The sequence below is a fragment of the Primulina eburnea genome, chromosome 12 (assembly GCF_022965805.1).
Source record: "Primulina eburnea isolate SZY01 chromosome 12, ASM2296580v1, whole genome shotgun sequence".
In the NCBI taxonomy this organism is placed as follows: domain Eukaryota; kingdom Viridiplantae; phylum Streptophyta; class Magnoliopsida; order Lamiales; family Gesneriaceae; genus Primulina; species Primulina eburnea.
Window position 1 is genome coordinate 34,735,871 of NC_133112.1, and position 27,911 is coordinate 34,763,781.

A 27,911-nucleotide genomic window follows, 5' to 3' on the forward strand; every position below is an offset into this window, starting at 1 on the left:
TATTGATATTATACCTATTCGATTGTCATTATCAGATTGTGTATGGACAAAGTTGAATCTGAGACTTCGTCTTCGTTGTACCAAGAAGATAAATGTATAAATTAATTTTGAGTTGGGATTGCATAACTCGAGTGAGGTTTGACTCGAGTTTCCCTAAATCACATACTTTATTTTATTGCATTGTTATTTGCAATTGAATGCGATTGATATCTTTGGTCTATGGATTTATAGACAATGAATGTCTTGAGACATAGGCGGATGTGCCTAGTCGTAGACATTTGATCTTGTGATAGAAGGGCCGGATAGTTAGGACTCGTCACTGGCCCATTGCACTTTGTCATAGGATAGTGTATTGGTGAAAATGCCAAAGTCTGTGGCTGATTCGCCAAGACGCCGGACGTTTGGCTATATCGAAGTGGATAGAATCGTAGTTTCTTCTATCACTGGTGTTCGATATGGAAAGAGCCAAAGTCCGTGAATAAGAACATACCACCACCCCAATCAGGAGTGTAGGTGGGTGTATGTTCTTATTCCGATCGGGATCCCTAGATTAGGACTGAGTCGAGTCTGAGTCTGAGAATGACGGAGAGTGATTCATTGCTTGATATTGAATTATGTTCCTGATGATGGTACGTGTTTAGAATATGATTTATTCTTGATATTTATTTATGTTTAGGATGATAATACATGTGATGGATATTTGACTCATGTTCTGATTTTGATACATGTTATGAATATCTGTTATATGCTTTTATATTGTTTATATGATTGCATGTATACATGGTTTATACTGGGAATATAATTCTCACCGGAGTTATCCGGCTGTTGTCTTGTTTGTATGTGTGCATGAAAACAGATGGGACAGGATCTGGCCCAAGGAAAGAGAGAGATCATAATTAGAGTGGAGACTACTGACTTGGATTGAAGATAGGGTTGAATACTTGACATTTGATGGTCAAACCTTAGTTTTAAATGATTGTAATGTCTCTAGTACAGGATTTGTACTTTTATACTGATATGTATATTAGATTGATTCCACTACGTTCCGCATTTTTAAAAAAATTTAGACCTTGTTTAATTAATTGATCTAATTGTCCCAATGATGATTAAGAATATGATTAGTGTCCGGGTCCCCACAAACATGATGTATTTTATTAATTAAATTGATCAAATATGAGTTTACCTATTATTTCATTGTTGGAAATAATTGCATGTAGTGAACCAACCAAAATAATTATTTGACACTTTTCAGCAGGGAAAATAATGAAACACAAAATCATAAATATAAAATAAAATTTTCAAGTTCAATTACTCATGCATCTATATTTTCAGGAATATCAGCAGTACTTTACAATTTTTAACTATAGTTTGAGAGAGAATTATTCGCCAATTAATCAAATAAAGAGTTGAAAATAAACTTGAATATTTTACAATATGGCATACCAACAGGGTTGGACCTTCTATGAGTGCAGGGAGGCCACCGCCTCATAGGCAGCCTTGGATGTGTCAAATTTTATTTTGTTTTATATATGTATTGAGTTGGTGATATAATGAAATAAATTTTGGTCCAATGTTAAATAAAAAGAAGATTAATTTGAATATTTTTTGTTTATAATTGATCAAACTCGATCTTTTATTCAAGCTTGATTTGAACAATTTAAATAATATCAAAATACTTTGAGATCTTTGTTGAGTTTGGAAAAGTTAAAAAGTTAGTCTTTAACTAACTTGATGATGAAGTATTGTATGAAATTTCAACAATTTTTGAATATGCTACGATGTTTTGCGAAACTGAATGATTTATTCTCAAATATTTATATTGTCTATATGATTTTGTTAACCATACAAGTAACAATTGCATCAACAGTAAAAATTTATCGAAGTTCAAGTTAATAAAGACTTATCTTCGATAAAAAATATCACTAGATAGATTAAATGAGCTACTGATAAGCCCAAATCTTATAGAGATTTAGGGATTTTATTTGTGCCTTTTATCCCTAATTATGTGCTTATTTGAATTAATAATTGTAGATTTGAATAAAAGTGAAAAAATGCCTAAAGTGGAAGATAAGATAAATTTACTAGACTTCAAAGGAAACAAAATATCAAAAGAAAAGAAATAAAATATTCTTATTCCTTGATGATATGGAAATTTTGGAAAATAATATATGTAGATCGTGATAAATATAAAACTTCGCACTTGAAAATAAAACATCTACAATCTTATCTACATTTTTTTTGTTAACTTGACGTTGGTTTAAAAGATTTGAAGGAGGAGGTCCATTTAGAAGGAAGAAAGAGGGGTGAAGACGAGAGTAGAAGGGGAGGGAAAAAAAAAGGAGAGAAGAGAGATCACATGACGCAAAAAAAAAAAAAACAAAACAAAACAAACAAACAAACAAACGGAGAGAAGAAAGAAGAGAGAGGCAGAGGAGAGAGAATGAAGCATAGAAGAGAAGAGAGACGTGAAGGAAGTGAACATCGGAGAAGGAAGGGAACAGAGGACTATGTAGAAGAAGTGACGGAAGGCTCCGTGAAGCAACAACAGTGAGGAAGAAGAATTGAAAGTGAGGAAGACAGAAAGCAAAAGCAGGAGAAATTCCTCAACACACGTCAAATCACTGAGAATTCATTTCCTTCCTTTTTAATTATGTTTTCTTCATTGAATTTAAACATGATTTTCACTTTTGTTTTAAATCTATAAAGTATACTTTATAGACTAGGGCCACGATAGAGCCGATACAAATTATTTTTGATGTTTTGAGTTTGATTCAATTCTATTATTTATTTTTATTCATTGATTGATACCATTTATCACGTGTTCTTTTAATCTGACCAATTAAATAGAATATTTGTTGGTTAATCTAAAATCGGAATGCGATAGATTAATATTTGCTTCACTACATCAATCAACACATGGCTGAACTGACTAGAAATAGTATTTTGTTTCAATGTGTGACTTTAGGTTGAAAAATTAAAATTTCAAAGCGATTTAATTCGGTTGAATCTAATTAAATTCAGTTACGAATAATTGGACCGTTATATTTAATTAGGTTTATTAATTCGAGAAATCGTTTAATAAATAAATTTAGAAATTTTGTTGTGAATTAAATAATTAATTTGCTGAATTTAAAATTTGATATGTAGATTATAAGTTTGTCTCGGTACCATTGTGCGCCTTAATCGTTTTTAAATAATTTGAATTTTCGTCTGATTTAATAGTTCGGATTCTTTGCTTAGTTAATTTATTTAAATTGTTTAATTTATTTTTAATTAATTTACCTCTCCTCATTTGAATTTTATTAGCATAAATTAGGAAAAATAATTCATATTCTAGTAATTAAACATCGATTTATGTGGGTATGATACATGGACTCATCATCCAAATACTATTACTAGACCTAGTCCGCATGCTAGATTTATTTCCAACCGAAATTGTCGGTCAAGTTTTTCGCACCGTTGCCGGGGATTGAATTGTTTAATATTAGGATTTATTATTTTCTTGAGATTATTCTTTTATTTAATTTTGCTGATATTACATATATTCATTAATTTAGGGTTTGTTTCTTATTTCAAGGTGTTATCTAGCTGTGCATGAGCCGTGCTAGAGGAGACACAGAATTAGATCCGTTTGATCCAGATATTGAGAATACTTTTCGATGTAGACGTAGAGCACAAAGGGATAAATCCTCAGACTCTGACGTGGAAGACGAATTCAAACCAGAGGACAAGGTTGAAACAGCAGGGATCGAAGGAATGGACAACGAGAAGGATGATCGCACTGTCTATGATTGTAATGCCCAAGATTTTATCTCATGTTAATCTGAATTTATTGAGTATGAATTAATATGAGTATAGCCGGGCCCTTCCGAGATCAATTGGACAAAATACATGGAAGAAATAATGTAAGGGGGCCGAGAGTTGGGCGCCCGGGCGGAAGTTTTTGACCGCCCGAGCGCCATTGAGAAGGGCAGAAACCCGAACACTTCGCGTCCGGGCGGAAGTTTTTGACCGCCCGAGCGCGAGGGGATATATTGTGAGGGCCGTGAGTTCTCCGCCCGGGTGGAACTTTATGTCCGCCCGAGCGCGAGACGTGTTTTGTGAAGGAAGGGGCCACGTTTTGAAATCATGCATGGTGTATATATATCTATACAAACGTACAAAATACTTCAGAATCAGAGAGAATCGAGGAAAAGTCTCTGTGAAGTTATAGAAAATCCTTACGCCTTTTGGGAAAAATCCGTCCGTCAGAATTGTAATCCGACTTCGGTACCGAGTTCCTAGCGATGTAGGCTACAACTTGACGTAAGTTTTACTATGTTTTGACATGCTTTGAAATTATGCTATTGTCAGAATTGAATGGAATTCATATATGATGTTCTTGATATGTTAGACATCGTAGAATCGAAGTCAGACTAAGAAACAGACTGATTATGGAATTGTTATGAATTTTCAGACATATATTAGCTGATATCGGACAGATTTGAATTACGATTGAATTACGGATTGTATTGAATATAAGTTATGGATTGTAACTGTTGTCTGGTGATATTGTATTGACGGGAATATTGAGATTGTACAGTTATGCCGTCAACTTTGAATTAAATCCAGACTGATCAGATTGTTATTGATTTGAAATGTATATTGATATTGATATTGTCATTGCCAGACAGGCTGTGAGTTCAGGACTTCGACTGAGCCAGAAACCGATGAAAGAAAGGTATAAGTCAATGTGGTATTGGGAGATGGACTTGAGTCGGTTTGGACTTGAGTTTCCCTAAATCACATACTTTACTTTATTGCATTGATGTTGCATTGATTTGAGTTATATACTTGTTCTCTTGAGTTATAGATTGCAGGTATTAGAAGAGTAATCTTATGACAGAAGTGCCTGATAGTGGTGGGATCGCCACGGGCACATTGCACGATGTCATAAGATAGTGTATTGGCGGTGGTGCCAAAGTATGTCACTGGATGGTTGGGCTATCGATGTGGATAGGATGGTAGCTTATTCTATTACTGGTAATCGGTACCGTATCGATATGGATAAAATTATAACTTCTTCTATTACTGATGATCGATGTTATATCGATGTGGATAGATTTGGAGTTTCTTCTATTACTGATGCTCGATACTATATCGATGTGGATAGAATTATAGCTTCCTCTATTACTGGTGATCGATATCATATCGACGTGAATAGAACTGGAGTCTTTTCTATTCTGTTGGTCGATATAGGAATGCCAACGTCTGGAACCGGGATCCCTAGACTAGGATTGAGTCTAGTCTGAATTGTGTAGCTACGAGTATTGTCGACGATTTGATATTGATTATGTTTCAGATTTTGTTACATATTTCTGTTACCTGATTACATGCTTTATATTTATGTATATGATTGCATGTTTCGTTGATTTATACTGGGATTATGTTCTCACCGGAATTATCCGGCTGTTGTCTTGTCTGTATGTGTACTTGACAATAGGTGGGACAGGTTCAGGGCCAGAAGATGAAGAGAGAGATCGAGTTTAGAGTGGAGGCACCGGACTTGGACTAGAGATAGGGTTTAAACACTTGACAGTAGTTGTTAAACCCTAGTTTGAATAAATGTTTTGTAATACAGGATTTGTATTTTATATACTGAGATGTATATGAGTTTGATTTCACTACGTTCCGCATTTTAAAAAAAAATTTAGACCCTGTTTTATAATTGATTAATTTGTCCCAATGATGATTAAGAACTTGATTAGCGTCCGGGTCCCCACAATGATCTTACTAGACAAACTACTGGAGGTTATGGCTCTAGCATCACTCGTCCTAATGTGGAAACAAATAATTTTGCGTTGAAGCCATCCATTATTCAAATGATACAATATCAAGTGAGATTTGGAGGATCGCAGACTGAGGATCCTAATGTGCATATGGAGGATGGGGAGACACTACATACAGCTTGGGGAAGATTTAGGAAGATGTTGAGGAGGTGTCCTCAACACGGTTTCTCTTCATCTGAGCAAGTTCAGGTTTTCTATAACGGAGTTTATCCTTCTGTGCGTTCCATGTTAGATGCGGTAGCCAATGGTAGTTTATACAGGAAAACTCCACGAGTTGCATTGGAAATAATTTCAAATATGGCCGAAAATAGTTCGGATTGGCCAGACATTTAAACGAGAAAAGAAGGCTGGAGTCCTTGAAATGGATGTGTTGAATACACTTACTGCTAAGATTGATGGGCTAGCCAATAAATTCTCTCAGCTGCAACCGAATCAAGCAAATCAAGTCCACGGAATAGTCATTGAGGAACAACCCAATTTTGATGAAGAGGCAGTGAATTTCGTGGGGAATCAATGGAGACAACAATCAATTCCATACAGTTCCACGTACAATTCAGGATGGAGGAATCACCCTAATTTATCTTGGAAGAATACTGAGAATTCCCTTAATCCTACACATATTCCTCCACTGTGCATTCCTCAACAAGGATTATTGGTACCTGTAGCACCTCCAAGATTCAAGCAAGAAGATAAAAGAACAATTTATGAGGATTTTATGATGAAAAATGTTGTGGGGATGAAGACGAGGCTGCAAAATCATGATGCTATTTTACGAAAGTTAGAAGCTCAAATGAGTCAAATAGCCAATCAGTTAACAAATCGACCCCTTGGAACACTACCAAGCAATACTGATAAAAATCCTAAAGGAGTGAATGCAGTGAGTACAGTAATCAAGACTGAGGAAGAGGAACCAAAGAGACAGAATTCTACAGATGTGGAGGAAAAAAATGCTAGAGGACTGAAATAAAAAAAAAATGGAAGATGCTAAGGAACATAATACTCACACCACCACTACACGGAAGACAAGTAAGAAAGGTAAGGATTTTGATTCTAACGATAATATTGATATTAATACACTTCTTTTTCCTCAAAGAGCAAGGCAACTGCAATTGGATCATCAATTTTCAAAATTTCTTGAAGTTTTTAATAAATTTCATATAAATATTCCTTTTGCAGAGACTTTGGCTCAAATATCTTCTTATGCTAAATTCTTGAAAGATATTTTGACTAAAAAGAAGAAACTTGTTGATTTTGAAATTGTTAAGCATTCTGAGGAATATTCAGCAATTTTACAAAATAAATTACCTCCTAAGCTTAAGGATCCAGATAGTTTCTCAATTCTTTGCACTATAGGTATTTCTAATTTTAACAAAGCATTGTGTGATCTTGGTGCTAGCATAAATCTTATGCCTTATTCTTGTTTTGAGAAATTGGGGATTGGAGAAGTTAAACCAACCACTATCTCCTTTCAACTTGCTGATAGGTCTATTAGATATCCTAGAAGGGTTATAAATGATGTTTTGATTAAAGTTGATAAATTTATATCTTCAGTTGACTTTGTCGTGCTAGACATGGAGGAGGGTCGTGAGATCCCCTTTATTCTAGGTCGTCTTTTCTTAGCTACTGGAAGAGCTCTCATAGATGGGCAAAAAGGTGAGTTAGTTTTGAGGTTGAATGAGGAAAAGATGACTTTTAATGATTTTCATAGTATGAAATATCTTGTTGGATCTTCTGATTGTAATATAATATATGCTATTGATGATATTGTTGAGTGTAGTGCGCATGATAATTTTATTGAAGACCCACTGGAGATGCTTTTGGTGAACTCAAAATCCATGGAGTCAAATAGAGAAGAGCTGGAGGAAGAAGATTCCTCCGAGGAATCCCTATGCGAAGATGAGCCAAAAGTAAAGTTAGAGGATGTAGAAGAACACAAGGAAGAGGAATTGACCTCATATACTTAACATATATTCCACCAATATATCCTTTATTTCTATCAACGCAAACTCCATAATATTACATCCTCTAAGAGCTTCATCGTGGATTAGATTGTTCTTCCCCTAATCATCAATTTATGCTGAGTGTTGCTGGAGTGACAAACTTACAATGTCAATATCATGCCAAGCTTGAGGGCACACATAATCAAGACCCATATGTAATATTATATGATGCTTACTATGGGAGGAAGTCGCTCTTTGATGGCTGCTTCTCCATAATATAGCTATAAACAATAAATTTAGTGCTTGTTGGGAGGCAACCTAGTGATTTATTTTGTTCCATTTATTTATTTAATTTTTACTTCTTTATTTTGTTGGTTTAATTCTCTGTGATTTTTTTGTATGTAGGGGATATTGGAATAAAGCAAGATGTTTAGATTCTGGAAAGTTTATACTGTTGAAATAAAATATTACAAGCATTGAGGAATTCTACCATTCCCATAGAGCACTTCATAGATCTTAAAGCAAAACTGTCAGGGAAGTATGCTCTTACTATTCTGCATCCAACTTTTATATTCTATTTGAATGGCATGACACTGAGGACAATGTAAATCTAAAGCGTGGGGGGATTTGTTTTTGGTTTCACGTCACCACACTTAGGATGTGCTTTAATGTGTAATCCTCGAGCATGAAAATTTTTCTGGTTATTCTTTGAGAAACTACACTAGTGATTACATGACACACTAATTGACTTTCTAGATTTTTGAACACTCAAAAAATTGAATCAAACCTAGAATTGATTGAGATGAGCTGTAGTTGTAGCCGAAGGATTTGAGTACAAACTAGTTTTGTATCATATTTTGAGACATCATCTAGCACTTTAAGTCATATTCTATGAATTAATTGTGAATTGGCAAGAGGTGTGCTCAAAAATTGAAAAAGAAAAAAGAAACAATCTAGAACTTGTCTGATTATCCTTCGAGGCGAAAATGTAGAGGAGAATGACTTAGAGATGATTTAGGTGATCCTTGGACCGTTTGAGCTTTTCGAGCCTACCCTATGCATCATTATATCCTTAGTATCCCATTTTGAGCCTATAAAAATCGAATGGAGTGTGTCAAAGATATACAATTAGCCCCATTCGTATTCTTTCAAAATCCCACATCAACTATCCAATTTTAGCTCATACACTATTCTTCTACCTTAATTTTGAGAGAAATAAACCCTTTTAGCGCGTTAAAATTTTCAATAACTCTCATGTGTTGATAATTGATAAGAAAAATTGGAGGAGTTTGAAAAAAATCATGAAGAAAGAGAAAGGGATTGATGAAAAGATATATATAATTATAAAAGAAAATGAGGAGGAATGAATGTTGTATGATGTGGTGATTGAAAAAACTAAAAGATAATGTTGTTAAGGATTGAAAAAAGCTGAAGGAATAGAAAGAAAAGATGGGGGAAGATGAACGAAAGTAGAAGGAAGTTGAAAAGGTAGACGGAGGATGATGAAATTCAGCAAGGGGATGAAGATAAGAGATGAACGAGTGCGATGTGTGATTAAATTGTTTATTTTCTTTCATTTTGAATTTCTCTACCTTTATTGTAGCCGTGAGCCATGGCCTAACGTTATAAGCTTGAAAAGACCTATTGACCAGGTCATATTCCTCTAACATTTAGTGGAGAAATGTATAAAAGATAAGCTTATGGAGAGTTTCTTTATAAAAAAAAATGAAAAAAAAAAAGTCAGAAGATATGAGCACTGCTTGAGCTAAAACACATTTGAGGAATATGAGTTTTGACTTCCACACTATTCACGTCTCATTATCTTGATCTTTTCTAGTGAATGCTTGAGTTTTGAAGTTGCAACGAAAATAAATTTTATGATTTTCGAAGTGTGATCTTTTGATTGAGTGAGACGGGACTTGGTAGATTAAAAAGTGTTGATTATGTCATTTTTTGTGGTGAATCACTAGCCGTGTTGATTGATAAAGAAAAGGTGCAAAATTGAATTATATAAATTTGATAAATATTTTTGTCTCTAAAACAGCTACAACAATATTATTTATGTAATTATTTCAAATATTCATTGACTTGTTTTTTATGTAATATATTATTTCTAGTGTATTTATGTATTGTTTATTGCATTTGTTATTTACTAACTGAAATTTATCGTTATTTATCATAACAAGTGGATTCATTTTTAGATTTTCGCATCAGACTCCATCGAACATAAGTACGACTCTGCTACCAAGATATAAAACGACTAAAATAAGATGATATTCTATTGTAAATTTGTAAATAATGTATTATCAAGAAAAGACGATCGGTTTCGAATAATATTATAATTCAATCATTGTGATAATCCCAACAAAAAATAAATTCATCGAATATTTTATTTAATTATTTTTAACAATGAAAGTTTACCTTCTTGTTTGAGTTATTAAAAGTGACTGTTAAAAGGATTCATTGAACCATTCTTCTTGTAGTGAGATTATATATTGGGAAAATTGTAATTTTGGGTATATTAATCTTTTTGTGTTTTTGATATTTTATATTGAAATTGTTCTGATATCTGTATTTTTTTCTTCAATTTAAGTCATGTTTCGACATGGTGTCGATGGCCTGAACATGATACTAACATGGCGTTGAATTATGCAGCATTCCCGCCAGAAAAAATAACTAAAATTTTTTAAAATAGAAAAATATATAATAAAACTTGAAAATTTATAATATAGAGAAAGCGAAAAATAAATTTATAGAAAAAAATTAAAAAAATTCGTTTACATTTGGCACGAAGATGAACTTTTTCCATTCTAGGGAATTGAATTAACCAAAAAAAAAAAATTGTATCCATACAACTGAATTAAATATATTTGACTCGTGGGAATATAAATATTTCTTCTCTTTTGACTTGTGAGAATATAAGTCCGACAACATGTGCCTATGATCCAAAGTAGAACCACTAAATCTTGGAATCAAGTGCTATTTTTGTTTTAAAATCAAATAAATAGATAAATAAAATAATATATAAGAAATGTATGACTTTATAAATGGAGTATTCACAATTTAATCTTGTGATGTGGACCAATATGTATATATAATGTATTGGTGACACGTTGGCTATAATGCTTGACAGGCTATGGGATAAGGGAGACACACATAATTGGTCCACATCACAAGATTAAATTGTATATATATATATATATATATATATGTGTGTGTGTGTGTGTATGTTATATATATGTATGTATATGTTCTTTTATGAAGTTTTTTTAAGGGAAAACATGCAATTTTATTAATCAGGAATTCAAATTACATCTTTTAACATCCATGTTGGAAAATCCCTAATATCGCAAACAAATGGAGAAGGGGAAGAAGAAGCAAAATGTGCTATATTATGGGCAACTAAATTTGCATTCCGCCCAACATCAAGTATATCAATAGCTTGTGTTGATTCCATCATATTGCGGATCAAAAGTATGTGTGCTTAGAGATGACAATTTTCTCACGCGTTCGGGGCCCTATGATAAAAACCCGAAACGTGGACGAGATCTCCGACTTTTTCGGGTTCGAGCACATGTATGTTGATACTATTCTCATCGCTAAACTTGTCTCGAAAATAATAATAAATTAATATAATAATAATAATATTATTATTAATTATTATTGATATTAATATTATGATTAATTGTGAGGTCCATTTACTCTAATGACAATTAATGATCAAACAATAATGGTTTGACTTGAAGCTACAGTGGAAAAATGTTTAAAATACTTTAAAACAGACCTCAGGGGCTAGAAAAATTTCGGCATTACCTCCCCGTAAGTAGGACATCCCGAATACTCAAGCAGCAGTTTATATCAAAATATACTCCAACTACAGTCATTAAAAACAAAACCAAAGTTAAACAACATGTAGCCGCACTGGCCAGGACTAAACAGAAATTAAAACTTACCAAATACTCACCAGATCATAAATATCACAGAGTCGACTCAGAACATCACAAAACAACCAAATGCCACTACAGATACACGGGGCATCTCCCCGGCAAATAAAGTACAAAACAAGACTGAAACAAACACAAGACATACATATAGACTAACTGGGAGACTCCACTGAATAGAACCAAGCAATCCAACCTCAATCCCGAGCTCCACTAACGGGACCTCGGCCTGATGCTGCAAAACGACTCGGGAGATCTACCATGGTTCCCAATAGCAACCACATCAGCCCCTCCAGAAAACAACTGAGGTTAGAATTCTGGTATGAAACAGTTCAACAATAACAACAATAATCATAAATCATGCATAATCATATAATAAAATGTAATATGCAATGCATGAAAAGCTCAACGAATAATCGGATAACAAGAGCCAACAAACGGTCCCTGCTAAGTATGCGATGCATGCCAAGCTGTGCTGAAAAACACCCCTGACTCGGCATCTATACAGCTGATACGATATAACAGGATGACACAACAGAACGAACTAGATGACAAAATCCCGGCGCTCACCTCAAAAGGCTGCACTAACCACGGGATTGTTCAATCACATCTACGGTCTCATGTGTATAGGCCTATCAGCCACACTATGATCTCGAGATAAACAACAGTGCCAGATAACAACGGATATCAACAATGGGCTAACAAGAACGATATGGCTCAACATGAATGTTATAACAGTGTGCCCTATGTTAAATGCCAATAATATGTCACAATAATAAACATATATCACAAGGAAGACATTTAACAAATTATAACAGTCAACAAGTCATAAACACGATCAACGCAACACAGAATGACAATTAAACATAGTTTATGTTTTATCGTCGTATGTTACCGAGCTGTAACATACATATACCAACTTGACAATCCAATAACAACTTCACTTCAAGACTCTCGGCCTAAACAAAACAACAATAAGCCGATCATGAAAACTATATTCCATACCGATGTCCGATTTGGCACAAAAGGACTTAAAATTCGTATCTCGCTCAATATTAACTCAAATAAATATCCGCCAATTATGAAAGACAACTCAAATATCTAAGTTTTTCTACAAGAAACCATTTCCGTAATCTGTAACACCCCAAAAATTCGAAGGTCCACGCGAACCACATGCATGCAATTATTAAATTACTTATGCATTCCAATTAATTGTTTTAATTGCATGGATTAATTTTGTTGTGCATATTGACATGTTTAAAATATATTTTTCTACATGATTGCATTAAAATGTATTTTTAAAGGTTATTCGAGTTGCGATCGAGGAACAGAGACTGATGGCTGAAAAATAGAAAATGTTTTTGTTAAATAATTGTTTTTAATTATTTAAAATATGGGTGATGCTTTTTCTTATTTTTGAAAATAAGGGGTTTTGAGGTGATTTTATACGTCGGGACGGAATTTTTATCGGTGTTAGTTTTTCAACAAAAACTCAAACGTATTGGCAACCCGGCTAATAAATTCACAAACTTATTTAAATCAAATTATTTTAATATCCTAATTAAACACTAATGGGCCTAATTACCCTCTTTAGTGAGACTAAACATTGTTAGTGATTTAATTAGTATATAATATACAAAAAAACCCACCCCAAACCCCCACTTTTACACGCCCACTTTCAGATTTTACACACCCAATTCCCTCCCCTCAAACTACACGGCACACGCACAATATTTTGAAGGAGAAAAGTTCAAAAGTTTGCAAGGGTTCCAGCCGTCGACTCCTTGTCGTCGTTCTTCGATTTGTCAACGTAAAATCGTGCGTTAAATACGCAAAGGCACGTCATATTCTCCTTTTACTCATCCATCACACCATAGTATTTATTTAATTATGTTTTGCATGAAAAACAAGTTGCATCATGTTATATTTTCAGATTTGCATCTTAGGTGATTTTTAAGGCTTGTGTTGTCATCCAAAAACTTGTTTATTATGTGGTTTAGGGGCTGCCATGAATTAGGACATGAATTAGGATGTATTTCCACAAGTTTAAAGGTCTAGAATCGCACACAAAAGCAACCAAAATGCTTTGCAAAAGAAAAAAAATCTAGTACGTTTTATAGCAAACCGAATAGCAGATGTTTCAGTTGGTATCAGAGCAAAGGTCATGTAAAGGGTTGTGCCACCATCAGTGCCAGGAAGCTCAGTCGTCAATCCTCAATTTGTAAGTTTTACATGCTTTATATGATTTATATGTTGTTACCTGCATGACTACATGAATTATATGTTTACATCACATGTTTATAATCACATTATGAGGATTTATGTTTTACATGCATTAGAATTTTTATACGTGATATGATATGAAATAAGAAATTATTTGATTTTAATGCTTGTTGGCTTTGTGGTGAAATTGGACTATGTTGATTTTTGGGTTTTTGTATTGACGTTATACTTTTTGGGCCATAAGTTAATCATGAATATTATGAATGCTTTTGGGACACGTAGATTTTCTGAGAAAATATTTATGATTAGTGGTTACTAGTCGAATTAATTTTTAGGAATTACTCATAAGTAATAATTATTCGAGGATTGCAACGACTTTGTGAATATAAAATGTATAAATTGGGATTTTAAGTTTGATGAAAGGTAAAATTGGTTATAGCAATTGATTTGGGTAAATAAGTTTAAATTATCGAAATTTATGTTATGGGAAACCCGTAGAAGAGAATTAAGAATATTAAGAACTTATGGGTTAATCTTAGGATTTTGAAATTGAGGACCAATTAAGATAATTCTTGAGGAAATTAAGAAGTAATTTTTGCAATTATTGAGGAATTTGGAGACTAGTTTAGCAATAAGTAAGAATTGAATGGTTGTAAGGGTAAGAATTTTGATGATGTAGACTTTTAAGAATATTCAAAACCTTGGGATATCTTGGTTATAAGGTTATAAGGAACGTTAATCAAAGATTTTTAAGGATAAATCGATATTAGGCTTGAAGATTTAAGCATTAGCGGATGCGTTTGGGATTTTAAGATTGAAATTTGATAGATTGATGAACATTTTGGGTATAAAATAAGGAAAGTAATATACGATAAGTATGGTCATCCATCTTTTAATATTGGGAATTGTAAGAAAAATTGAAATTCGAGTTTATAATAGTGATAACACTAAGTCATTATGGGTCTTTTTAAGTTGCGAATTGCAAAATAAAGATTTTGAAGGAAAATTTAACTAGGATCAAGGAGAAGTAAGGACATTCTAGAACATAAGTTTTATCAGAGTAGCGCAGCGGAAGCGTGTATTTTTGGGATACTAGAACTAAATCTAAACTTTGGGTTATCCACGATAAGCGAAATTCGGGGACGAAATTCAATTTAAGGGGGGAAGATTGTAACACCCCGAAAATTCGAAGGTCCACGCGAACCACATGCATGCAATTATTAAATTACTAATGTATTCCAATTAATTGTTTTAATTGCATGGATTAATTTTGTTGTGCATATTGACATGTTTAAAATATATTTTTCTACATGGTTGCATTAAAATGTATTTTAAAGGTTATTCGAGTTGCGATCGAGGAACAGAGACCGATGGCTGAAAAATAGAAAATGTTTTTATTAAATAATTTTTTTTAATTATTTAAAATATGGGTGATGCTTTTTCTTATTTTTGAAAATAAGAGGTTTTGAGGTGATTTTATACGCTGGGACGTAATTTTTATCTGTGTTAGTTTTTCAACAAAAATGCAAACGTATTGGCAACCCGGCTAATAAATTCAAAAACTTATTTAAACCAAATTATTTTAATATCCTAATTAAACACTAATGGGCCTAATTACCCTCCTTATGGGCCTAAACATTGTTAGTGATTTAATTAGTATATAATATACAAAAAAAACCCACCCCAAACCCCCACTTTTACACGCCCACTTTCAGATTTTACACACCCAATTCCCTCCCCTCAAACTACACGGCGCACACACAATATTTTGAAGGAGAAAAGTTCAAAAGTTTGCAAGGGTTCAAACCGTCGTCTCCTCGTCGTCGTTCTTCTATTTGTCAACCTAAAATCGTGCGTTAAATACGCAAAGGCACACCATATTCTCCTTTTACTCATCCATCACACCGTAGTATTTATTTAATTGTGTTTTTCATGAAAAACAAGTTGCATCGTGTTATATTTTCGGATTTGCATCTTAGGTGATTTTTAAGGCTTGTGTTGTCATCCAAAAAGTTGTTTATTATGTGGTTTAAGGGCTGCCATGAATTAGGACATGAATTAGTATGTTTTTCCACAAGTTTAAAGGTTTAGAATCACACACAAAAGCAACCAAAACGCTATGCAAAAAGAAAAAAAAATCTAGTACGTTTTATAGCAAACCGAATAGCAGACGTCTCATAATCCTAACAGATAAGTCCCAGAATTATCAAGAAGATGCTACTCCATACGCACTTCGCGATATAATTCTATAATTGAGCAGTTTCGGCAAAATGAGCATAACTTTCTCTATTCTTAATGGAATTTAACGAATCTTATATCATTACAAAGACAACACATAGCACTACAAATTTCATTTTAACCAAAAACCCAGAATCCGAGTGCACAAATGTCAAAATTCCGAATTACAGTAACTATTGAACGCAGCTCCAACATAGAATTTCATTTGACACATTTTGGTAGAAAAATCATATCAAATTCGTTTCTAATCAAAATTCGATGATTCCAGCGGCTAAAGACAGCAAACGTAAACCACTACAAAGTTTACTTAGGTCATTTCTCCAAAATCAAGCTGTAAAAATCGCAGAAACACAAAAACTCTAACCTCAAAACCGGAAGAATTCGCGCAGAAACAGATCACCGGAATAGCAGCTTCTGTCTACCCGAATCCTTGCTTAAAATTTGCGATTTCTGACTTAAATCGAAGCTTAGGATGTTAGGAAGACATGCCTTCAGACCGATCGAGATTTAGACGCCGGACGGAGGAGATATCACAATTTTTCCGCAGCTGCTCTAAGGGTTTCGGGAATTTGGGTTTCTCTTCTTTCTTTCCTTTTTCCTTCCTTCTCTCTCCTTGGTAAGTTGTGTGTATGTATATGTATATATATAAATATATTGTGTATTTGGTTACTAAAATAGTAACTCAAGCCCATCTATCCCGGTCTGTATTTATTTTGCTCTAGTGTGTTATTTAAACTCTATATGTATTTTATATCGTTAAATTCTCTGATATTCTAAAATACATATTTTTAACATACTTCTTGAATTTATTTGGCATAAATAATTATTTTAATTTACAATTCAATAATTATTCTAATTATGCCAAATTACCGAATAATTAATTACAGGGTCTTACATTAATAATAATAGATAACAATAAGTTCAGGTTCCGAGAATCCCCAAATTCGTCCTCGCCCCACTCCATTATTATTTTTTAAACGGAGATAGAGATTTGATCCCTATGAGTTAGGGTGTTTCCAAACCCGAAAAAACATGTATGAGGACAAGGATGGAATTCAGGAACAAGGATGGAGATAGGGATAACAAACCTACTATGTCCCACCCCATTGCCATCTCTATGCGTGCTCCTATGTAATTCAGGTCCTCATCCCTCCCCCGTGACTGCTTGCATCGAAGTAAGGGAGTTCGAAACAACCATAAACATTTGGAGGCCTATCGCTTGTGCAAAAGAGAGGCCTTCTTAAATAGCTTGAAACTCGTCATCCACCACAGACTATGGTGCTTGAATTTTCCTCATTGAAAAAAAAAACATGTTAAGAATTCGTATAGCTATTCTACATTCTCATATGGTTCTCTGGAATTTCTTTCAGAGCCTATTGGATAATTTTGATGCATTGTGTCATTTCACTTATTCGCACTAAATAACACGCCAATGAATCCTTTTATTTTTGCCATTGAACCTCCCAATCAAATTTGTCGTAATACTCATAATAAACTTTATGAAGATCCCATTGTATTCTAGAATCTTGTAGTATTAGTATAGATAACCCCCCAATTTAGTGATTTTTCAACACTCAATATATTGACTCGTTTATTATGGGTGTATTATACCCTCAATCCAACAATCACAATTTATCCTTATTTTTTTATTTGCGTTCATCAGTCCCAAATATTTGAACCAATGGTGACATTTATATATGATATGGACGTAGTATCTTCACTACGACGTCTCATTAACCGTGTTCATGTGATCATTCAAAATTATGAAAGACAATTTAAATTTCTAGTTAAAAAATTCTCCACTAAAAGTATAAATTACGCATATGATATAGAAAAACATATATTTCATATTCTTTTGCATAATCATAGACCAATCAATAAATCCCAACCAACCACATTTACGTGCAATTGTAAATAATATGTAAATTAATGGGTTATTTGTATTCACATCTCTATACTTTATGCATTTGACATTTACCTAACTTATGAAAATTGTAATATGTTAAGGGAAGTGAGTATCAAATACATGAAATGTTCAAATGTTTATGAGACAAGTGTAAATTACACTTAAATTAAGAATGGGTAGATTTTATGTACACCCCCAGTAGAAATTCCATAACACAAAAAAGAACACATAAAATTAATTCATTCAACATTAAACCCAGTGCATGCAAATGTGGTAAATGTTTTTTTTTTAAAAGAAATGAAATATACATTACTATTCATAATTTTTTTATTAGACTTCATGTGTTTTTAGACTTTTCAAAACATGTATATACAATTAGCAAGAGCTTCATCATCTTACAAAATGAATGAAAAACAGAAAAAATGATAATCTGAAATCTGCAAACAAAATAAATATCTTTTCAACAATCAGAAAATTCTCGGTTTACAACCATCTTAGAGGCGAAAATGAATGGAAAACATACTTAAGAGATTCAATAAAAAAGCAGAACTTAAAGAAAATTCCTTCCTCGTACATTCTTTTTCCTTTCTCACTCCTTGCTTCATGTGCTCTTTCTCTTCTTCACTTGTTATTGTCCACTGCACTTGTTAACAATTAAATATTTCAGTCCAAACATATGTATCTTAAAAATATAACAAAATCAATAGGAGAGAAATAAAAACGATGAGATTTGTCATGACACAAGACACTCAACTTTTATAAGATAGAATAGATATATCATTTTCTTGAACTCCAAAAATTTCTCATGAATACTTCATGACTATACCTTCCTCTCGGAAAAATAGGTCTTTTATTAACTAGAAAAAACTAGAGAACTACTAATGCCAAATCGAAGCTCTCGAACTTCTCGACTGAAAGTTGCAAATACCATTATTTTCATCCTCTTTACGGGTTCAATGTAAGTTTCAGCACGAAAATAAATTGGCTACAAGCTAAGACGTGTATCTAGAATCATGAGTCAATGTTCCTTTCACTAGCAAAACATAAACAAATCAATTTGAATACCATCACCTCACATAAGATTGTTGTTGCTGCTCTCTGTCTTGTCCTCGCCTTCTGTCTCTTTCTTATCCTCATGCTTCTCATTCTCATTGTACTCATCCTTGTTCTCATCTTCGTTTGCATTCTGCTATATATTATCGTATTTAAACAAAACAACAAGGCCCCGATCAGGCAACAGTTACATAATAAAACAAATTTAGGATTTAGGCTATCATAACGAAACGTAATTACAATCATATTACCAAATAAAAGGCATAATATTGAAAGAAAGAATATACTCTTAGCATATTACAATAATAAAAATGCTAACCTTTGAAAACAATGAATTCAACACATGTTAAATATACAAGTCCAGTATATTAAGGGAACAAAGCATAAGCATTAGTATAATTATAAAGACAAAATATAAAGAGAGGTCGAACTTTTTAGAATGAAACAAAAGAAAAAAATTCATTCTAACACTTGCAACATATAAACAACAAATATACATCGTAATAAGATGATAGTTATGTATTGGCTATTCGTAGAAACTTACCTTAGTACTTATGAAACGTTGTATGCTGCCGTTCAAGTCTTTTATTTCAATGTCCTCGTAATTTATCTGGAACCGATGTAATTTTGGCGTACTTAGCGATCCCAAAGTGAAAGTTTTCATTAGAGAGCAATTAGCTATTCGAACATTGACAAGTGATGGTAAATCAAATGCGTGCTTCCATTGGCAAAAACTTCTCAACTTACAATTGCTTTCGATATCCAAATATTCCAGATTAGGAAAGACATAGTTAACAGTTACATGTGTTTCATCCTCAATAACGTCAATCATCTCTTTGCAATACTTTATATATAGTGCTTTGAGATTAACAAGAGCTTTTGCCGTTGAAGATGATATTAAGTTTGTGATGCCATCAACTTTATATATATGCAAGCCCTCAAGATTATGAAAGAAACCGGTTGAGATGTGGCGACACCATATCTTGTTTATTTTATCTGGAAAGTGATGAAGATAAAGTTCATTCAGGCCAATAATTTCAACCTGCAAAAATTGGAAAATTAAATGACAATTAATTGATTGCTCAAAATGAAATCATTTTAATCTAAATGTAAAATCCAAATAGACTATACGCAATCAAAACTGTAAAACATAACCACTTCTCATTTTGCTAGCTAACAACAATAACAATATCAACAATTTATTTGCTGATTCTATATATATATATATATATATATATATATATATATATATATATATATATATATATATATATATATATATATATATAAACATAAATACAATCTATTTGTGGATGCAACAAAACATTAAAAAAATCTCAAAGAAATTCTATCTTAGCAATGGCCATGATTATAAAACAAAACAAAAACCAGTATATGAATCTTATACATTATTCCTACTACTATTCAAACCCAATAACGATGAAATATTTGTTTCTCGATCTGTAAAGTATATTAGCATCTGGACACATATGACGTTATATTATTTAAAATACGAAGAAAAGACGTACCTTTTTATTGCAAAAGAAATGAATAGAATGATGGTCGTGGGTGGGTTCTGATGAATCTATTGCCACAAAACTATTCAGCCTTGGCAAATTTCCAATCGTCAAAACTTTCAGCTTTGGAAACTTGATGCTTTCAACACCTCGGTAGAACGTTGTCAGGCATGGCAGACCAAGTAGGTTCAATTCATACAATTCTTGGAATATGATATGTCGATTTCCATCATCCCTAAATATTTCTTCTATAGTGTCATGATTACGAACGATGATCTTCTCAATCATGCCGGCAGGGAATGGGTCGATTTTGGTTCGGAGCTTTGGGCAGTAGTTGATATCTAGTTCTATCAACTGGGGGAATTTTACGATTTCAACTCCTTGGGTGAAAGCTATAAGGTTTGGCAGAACGCACAGTTGCAGTGTCTTCAACTTTGGGAACTCAATAATAGAAGCCTCTGTGTTGCTTTCCATTTCGTTCCACAACACTTGTTCAATCGTGTCACAGAGAGAAATTTGAAGGCTTTGAAGTTGTACAAGACTCCTTGCTGTTGCCATTGAGAAGAGATATCGTAGATTGGGACAAGAAGATATGTATATGGATTTGAGGTTGACCAGTGAAACATTCTGATTTGGACTCTTCCACAAATATCCCAACTTGGGAAGATATTGGACAACTAGTGATTCTAGATTTTGGAAGGAATTGGATCCCTCTGGAATTGTACCATCAATTATCTCTTCCAACTCTTCGAGATCTCTCAGCTCCAGGTGCTCCAACATGGAGAATTTCCAATCGATTGCATTCATCAATTTCTCCACCGTTGAACAATTTTGAAATACGAACTCCCTCAAGCTTTCAATTTCACCTAGATTAAAATCGTTTGAACCATCTCCATCTAATTCTAGCGACTGGGTGTTCTTTCCTAGTCCCCGAATCCAATTTCCTACTGTCACGTCTCTCGGTAATTGGAGTGTGATTCTTCTCTCATGCTTCCTGCCATCTGATAAAAATCGGTCCCCATAAGCACGTATTTGATATCTTCTTAACTGCTTTGAAAGCAATATCTCTTGGGTGACCAATTTGGGATCAAATATATCAATCTCCAAGCAAGTCAAATTGATGAGAGACTCAAGTTCTGAAAGACTAGCATTCCTTTCTTCACTTACATTTCCCTTTGCTTCCCATTTGTTAAAGCAATCAACTATCTTCAATTCCTCCAACCCAACCAAGCTTGATATGACACCAGCCACTATTCTTTTGAGTTTCTTGCAATCCCTTAATTCTAATAATTTTAGAAATTTCAATTCCCCAACATCTGCTGGTAACTCTTTAATTTTGTTACAGCGCAGGACACGAAGAATTTCCAAACTTGCTAACTCTCCAACAATTGATATGTCTTTCACCTCGCAATTTTTCAAGTGCAACTTTCTAAGTTTTTTTAGGAATTCCAGAGATGATGGAAGTGATTGAAATTTTTGATTTGAAAAATACAAGACTTTCAGCTCCTCCATTCCTTTAAAACAAACAACATTGACGTCAAATCCTTCGGGAAATTCTAAATAATTGAAATTCAAAAGCATCAGGAGATGAAGATTTGGAAAATCCAACCCAACTGGAAGCTTGGCATTGGCAATATTTGAAATTTCCACCGACATCCAATTGCAATTGCGACATGAATCCATTGAGGACACATTCAAAAACCCTTGCTTTTCTTTTGAACCAATGAAAATAGCAACATCACGAACAACATCATGCATTTTTACCTCTTGTTCTTTTCTACCAGTCATCAATAAAAAACGACTTCTAAGCCTCTCCAATAAATGTTGTGTTCTGTTTCTTCCATCTTCAATATTGTTGATTCCCTCAAACATGCCTAACCCAAAGCTGAGCAAAGCCAAGTCCTCAATCCGGATGTTATAATCTTCGGGAAACAAGCCACATAGCAGGAAAAGGGACTTTTCACTTTCAGTTTCCAAGAAATCATAACTCAGTTTCAGAGGCATATAAACATTTTTCCGAACCTGCAGGAAGTTCGTCGGGTTAGCTCTTCTCAGTTGTAAAAGTGCATCTTTCCATGTCTCTATATTCTTCTTTTGCAGAGCTTTACCAACGGTTACAAGCGCAATCGGCAAACCTTTGCATTCTGCTGCGACTTCTTCTGCTGTGGGACGCAAATGTGAAGCATCCACGCAATCACCAGATTTCTCTCTAAAAAGTGTCCAAGCTTCTTTTTTGTCTAAGACTTGAATTTCAACAACTTTATCGGCTTCCATTTCTTCACATACATCTTTGAGGCGTGATGTCAAAATAATTTTGCATCCCCCAAGACCATTTGCATAAGGAACTCCTATATCCTTCAGCTCGAAGCTTTCCCAAACATCATCAAGTATGATGAGTTTTCTCTTCGAATCCATTAGCCTGGTGCGCAATTTATGTGCTCTACCAGCCAAAGTATCCTCGCTCAAAGCCAAACCTAACATTTCAGCAATTTGCTTCTGAATTTTAAACATGTCAATCTGTTGACTGATAACTACAGGCAAAACCTCGTCAAATAACTTCTCTTTTATCGCGCGATCCTCAATTCTTTGCTCCATAGTTGTCTTCCCAACACCTCCTGCGCCACAAATCGCTATCATGCGGACATTTCCATCTTTCAAAGACTCCATGATGTCTTCCTCGATGCGTTTTCTCGAATGAAACTCCAAAGTTGGTGCATGAGATAGAGATACCATTGATGCCGGAGGCGTGGGATCAGCAATCCTGATCGAATTCCCTTCATTTCGTAGTTTTGAGATGCCTTCTGTTGTTTTTTTGGCACTCTTTCCCACCGAGTACCGCGAGATTATTTTCCATAGCTTAAGATCATCGCAGCCTTGCAAAATCCTCGTCGCCTCCTCGAGCTTCTGAGTGCCTTCATTTGACCAGTTTTGGACTTCAGTCGTAGCACTCTCGGCACGAAGCCGAGCATCTTCAATCTTTCCCTCCATATCGCGCCTTTCCCTTTCCAAACGACCGATTTCATCCCTCAGGCCTTGAACATTTCCGTCGAAACACCACCAATAATCGATGTGGAGCTTGACGGGAGGCCAAAGGACCTCAGTAACTATCCATTTTCCAACATCTTTTACACATTTAAGCGGATTTATCAAACTGTCTGCCATTAGAAAACAAGCGAATGGAGATGGAAAATCCTATGTGAATATGCTTCTCTACGTTGACAAGACCCGGAAGCAAAACCAATTACAAATAGAGCAAAGTCAACTTATTAAAACCTGCAATCATTCTTCGTGTTTTTCCTCGAATCTGAAACAGAAAAGGCAATGAGATTAGAGAAGGGGTTGACTAATTGCACTCTTCCTACACTACCATCTATATCAGAACCAAATGGTCCCTAATTAAAAATCCAATGGAAAAAATGAAAGTTACATTTGAGGCATTTTAACATCAGAATGAACGAATGATTAATGCAAGGAACTCACTTAGAGTACTGCTGAAACAGATCATGGTGCATGAGAGATAGATACCATTGTCTTCTTCTGCTTCAGTGATCCTTGATTTGTTTTGGGCAGGAAGATAAGTTCTTGTTTTGGTTCTTGCACAAGCAAGTTTCCTGTAAATTCATTGAATCCAACCTTTTCCCAAACTCAAGTCAAAGCCAACAAATTTATTTATTTATTTGTTTTAAAAAAGCAAGTCTCGAAGTTTGCATCGAAGCATACTTGCTATTTTTTTAATATATATAAAAATCAGAAATTCCATAAATTTATTGAACCCAACCTTTTCCCAAACTCAAGTCAAAGCCATTTTAAAAAAAAAAGAAAAAAAAAAAGCAAGTCTCGAAGTTTGCTTCGAGGCATACTTACTATTTTTTAATATATATATATATATATATGTATGTATGTATGTATGTAGAGACGTGCAAACCAAATATTATTGGACATTAAATTATGATACCCCTTAATTTTTAATCCGTAGATGGTAGGATTAGGAAAAGGGCATTTCAGTCTAACAAAAGTAAGTGTTAAAGTTGTTAATACCCAATGTAAATAATAGAAGCGTGTTATCTAATTACTCCACCACCTCTATATTTTATGTATTTGAAAAATTATCTCATGCCAAAAAAATGAGTGTCAAATAGAAATGTAAATTATCCGTAACTAATTATGAAAGTTTTTTTTAAATTAACAGGCCCTAGAGAAATTAAAAAAAAAACATATATAAAATTAATTTAATCCAGCATAAAATCCCGTGCAAATGCGGCAAATTAATTATTGTAGACTGGGTGAATCGGGTTGAGCTTAGTAGGCAATTACACCGAGTCGGGTAGATTTCTGCTCTGGCATACTGGAACTTGAAGGAGGAGCTAGTGCCTGGGTTGAGGAGTCTGCACACTTAAGAGAGCAAAGAACATTAGTGAGGCGTCTGAAATTTTTTCGACGTGAACACTCCAACGCTCAAGTCAGCCAAGTGTTTTTTACAGAAGAAAATATATAAGGCGTATGCTTATGTTTTGCCAAAATATCTGAATATATTAATATCAAGTAAACTTAGTATTTATAAGAGAAACATCCATGATACCTTGTTTTCAGTGATAACTATTTGTTTTATTAACAGGTGAAGCTCCACCAAAGTAGTTAAGGTGAGGCACAAGACAAACTTTTTCGTTTGTGCAAATACATGTTCATTTCATTTATGTATTTTTGGCAATTTACATGTTGCAAAATATGAAAATACAAATATGAATAATGGACATGATAGAAATGAAGATATGCATTACATGATCATGGAAAGTGGAAAAAATTTAAAAATTTCAAGTGGGGAAAAGTAATGGTACGAAAAGGAGGGTTGATTTTTTATACCTCGGGTGGAACGAAGCATCTAACATTATAATTTCTGGTGCTGGCAATGTGGCACGCACATGCATCGCTTGTTTATACGGAGCTAGCGGTGGGTGGGTGGGTTTGACCAACCACCTCAATTTTTTTATTTTATTAATTAAGAGCTTAAAAATAATTATATTTTTTATTTTTCTTCATAATATTTGCTTTTGCTCTTAAAAATTTTTAAATTTTTTTATTGCTCTCAACCTAAATTTTCTGACTCCGTCCCTGACCATCGTCACTATGATAATAAGCAAGTTTCCTATTATTGTTATTGAGAAAAATGAGAAACTCCTTAAATTCATTTCACCCAACCTTTTCCCAAACTCAAGTCAAAGTCAACAAATTTTTTTTTAAAGAATATATATATATATATATATATATATATATATATATATATATATATATATATATATTTAAAAAAATAGCAAGTATGCCTCTGAAACAAACTTCGAGACTTGCAAACCAAACAATATTGGACAATAAATTATGGAAATTCAAACCAGGGACGTCACCCCTTATTTTCCTAATACATAGCTGGTAGGATTAGGAAAAAGGGTATTTCAGTCTAACAAAAATAAGTGTTAAAGTTGTTAATACCCAATGTAAATAATAAAAGCGTGTTACCTAATTAAAAATATAAATGCGAATTTTATGTATTTGAAAAATTATCTCAAGCCAAAAGATGAGTCTCAAATACAAATGCAAATTATCTGGAATTAATTATGGATTTTTTTTAATACGCCCTATAGAAATTCTTAAAAAAAACATGCATAAAATTAATTTAATCAAGCATAAAACCCAATGCAAATGCGGCATATGTAAGGGAAAATAATAGTCCGAAATCTGCAAAAAAAAAAAAAATTCAATATCTTTTCAACAATCAGATAATTCAGTCGATTTTCAACCATCTTACCAGCGAAAATGAAAGAAAAACAAAACAAATAAATAAGTTGTTGTGAAAAAGTAAAAATTTACGGTAAAAAGTAAAATCTCAAACTCTCAAAATTTACCAAACTACACACTTTATAATATTTTTCTCTCTACTCAATTGTGATTTTCTTCACAAATGAGAGATCTATTTATAGGAAATCTTTACACATAATCCAAAAATAAAATACATCATTACCTACATCATCACACACTAATTTTCAATATTCAACACCTATTTTTCAACATTCAACATTCACATTTTCAACACAAATATTTTTCACATTTTAAATAATATTTCAACACTCCCCCTTGTGATGATGATCATGATACGATGATGTCTTCATTACGTGTTTTGTACTGTCTCGTTAAAAACCTTACTTGGAAAAACTCATTGGGATAAAAACCATAGTAAGGGAAAAAGAGTGCAGTCACGTAAACTCCCCCTGATGTTGACATGAACAATTCTTCACAAATTTCGTAGATTGCGCATCCCAATATTATATATGTGCTTTCTGAATATTGACGTAGGAAGTGCCTTTGTGAAGAGATCTGATGAGTTTTCGCTTGATTGAATGTGACGAACATCAATACATTTATTCTTCTCAAGTTCCTTGGTGAATGCGAAAAACTTAGGAGGAATATGTTTAGTTCTGTCGCTTTTTATGTATCCTTCTTTCATTTGAGCAACACATGCAGCATTATCTTCATATAGTATCACAGGTTTCTCATCGAATGATAATCCGCATGAGATTTGGATATGTTGGGTCATTGATTTTAACCACACACATTCACGACTTGCTTCATGTAGTGCAATAATCTCAGCATGATTTGATGAAGTAGTTACGAGCGTTTGTTTCTGTGAACGCCAAGAAATTGCAGTGCCTCCACGAGTAAATACATATCCAGTTTGGGAACGTGCCTTGTGTGGATCAGATAAGTATCCAGCATCAGCATAACCAATCATACTTGAATTAGCATCTTTTGAATACAAAAGTCCCAAGTCTGTCGTTCCTCGTAGATAACGGAATATATGTTTAATTCCGTTCCAGTGTCTCTTTGTTGGATATGTGCTAAATCTTGCCAACAGATTCACGGCAAAAGATATATCAGGCCTTGTACAATTTGTAAGGTACATAAGGGCACCGATGGCACTTAGATATGGTACTTCTGGACCCAGAATATCTTCATCATCTTCACATGGACGGAATGGATCCTTTTCTATGTTTAATGATCTAACAACCATTGGAGTACTTAAAGGATTTGCTTTATCCATATTAAAACGTTTAAGGATCTTTTCTGTATAATTTGTCTGGTGAACAAACATTCCACATTCTTTTTGTTCAATTTGCAAACCCAGACAATACTTGGTTTTTCCAAGATCCTTCATTTCAAATTCTTCCTTCAAGTATGACACAACTTCTTGAATTTCCTTACTCGTTCCAATGATGTTT

The 27,911-nt window shown here is 33.7% G+C and overlaps 1 protein-coding gene and 1 long non-coding RNA gene across 7 annotated transcripts; both read right to left on the bottom strand.

Moving 5' to 3' along the window:
* Nucleotides 1-11,702: 11,702 nt before the first annotated feature.
* Nucleotides 11,703-16,773, bottom strand: LOC140808465 (uncharacterized). The gene is made up of 2 exons (XR_012112897.1): nucleotides 16,535-16,773; nucleotides 11,703-12,668 (listed from the first exon to the last, which is right to left on the bottom strand). It is a non-coding gene; the product is annotated as an uncharacterized lncRNA (long non-coding RNA).
* A 1,702-nt stretch (nucleotides 16,774-18,475) lies between these two features.
* LOC140807762 (probable disease resistance protein At4g27220) lies at nucleotides 18,476-24,255 on the bottom strand. Of its 6 annotated transcripts, none has more exons than XM_073164725.1 (4): nucleotides 20,659-23,963; nucleotides 19,674-20,171; nucleotides 19,148-19,265; nucleotides 18,476-18,714 (listed from the first exon to the last, which is right to left on the bottom strand). In XM_073164725.1, the coding sequence occupies exons 1-3, from the start codon at nucleotides 23,806-23,808 to the stop codon at nucleotides 19,149-19,151; spliced, it is 3,765 nt and encodes a 1,254-aa protein (XP_073020826.1). In that variant the 5' UTR covers nucleotides 23,809-23,963; the 3' UTR covers nucleotides 18,476-18,714; nucleotide 19,148. The 6 variants fall into 6 exon arrangements, with proteins under 6 accessions (XP_073020826.1, XP_073020828.1, XP_073020827.1 ...); XM_073164727.1 differs by having other exon boundaries at nucleotides 19,148-19,262; nucleotides 20,659-23,961; XM_073164726.1 differs by lacking the exon at nucleotides 18,476-18,714 and adding an exon at nucleotides 18,887-19,068.
* Nucleotides 24,256-27,911: the final 3,656 nt, after the last annotated feature.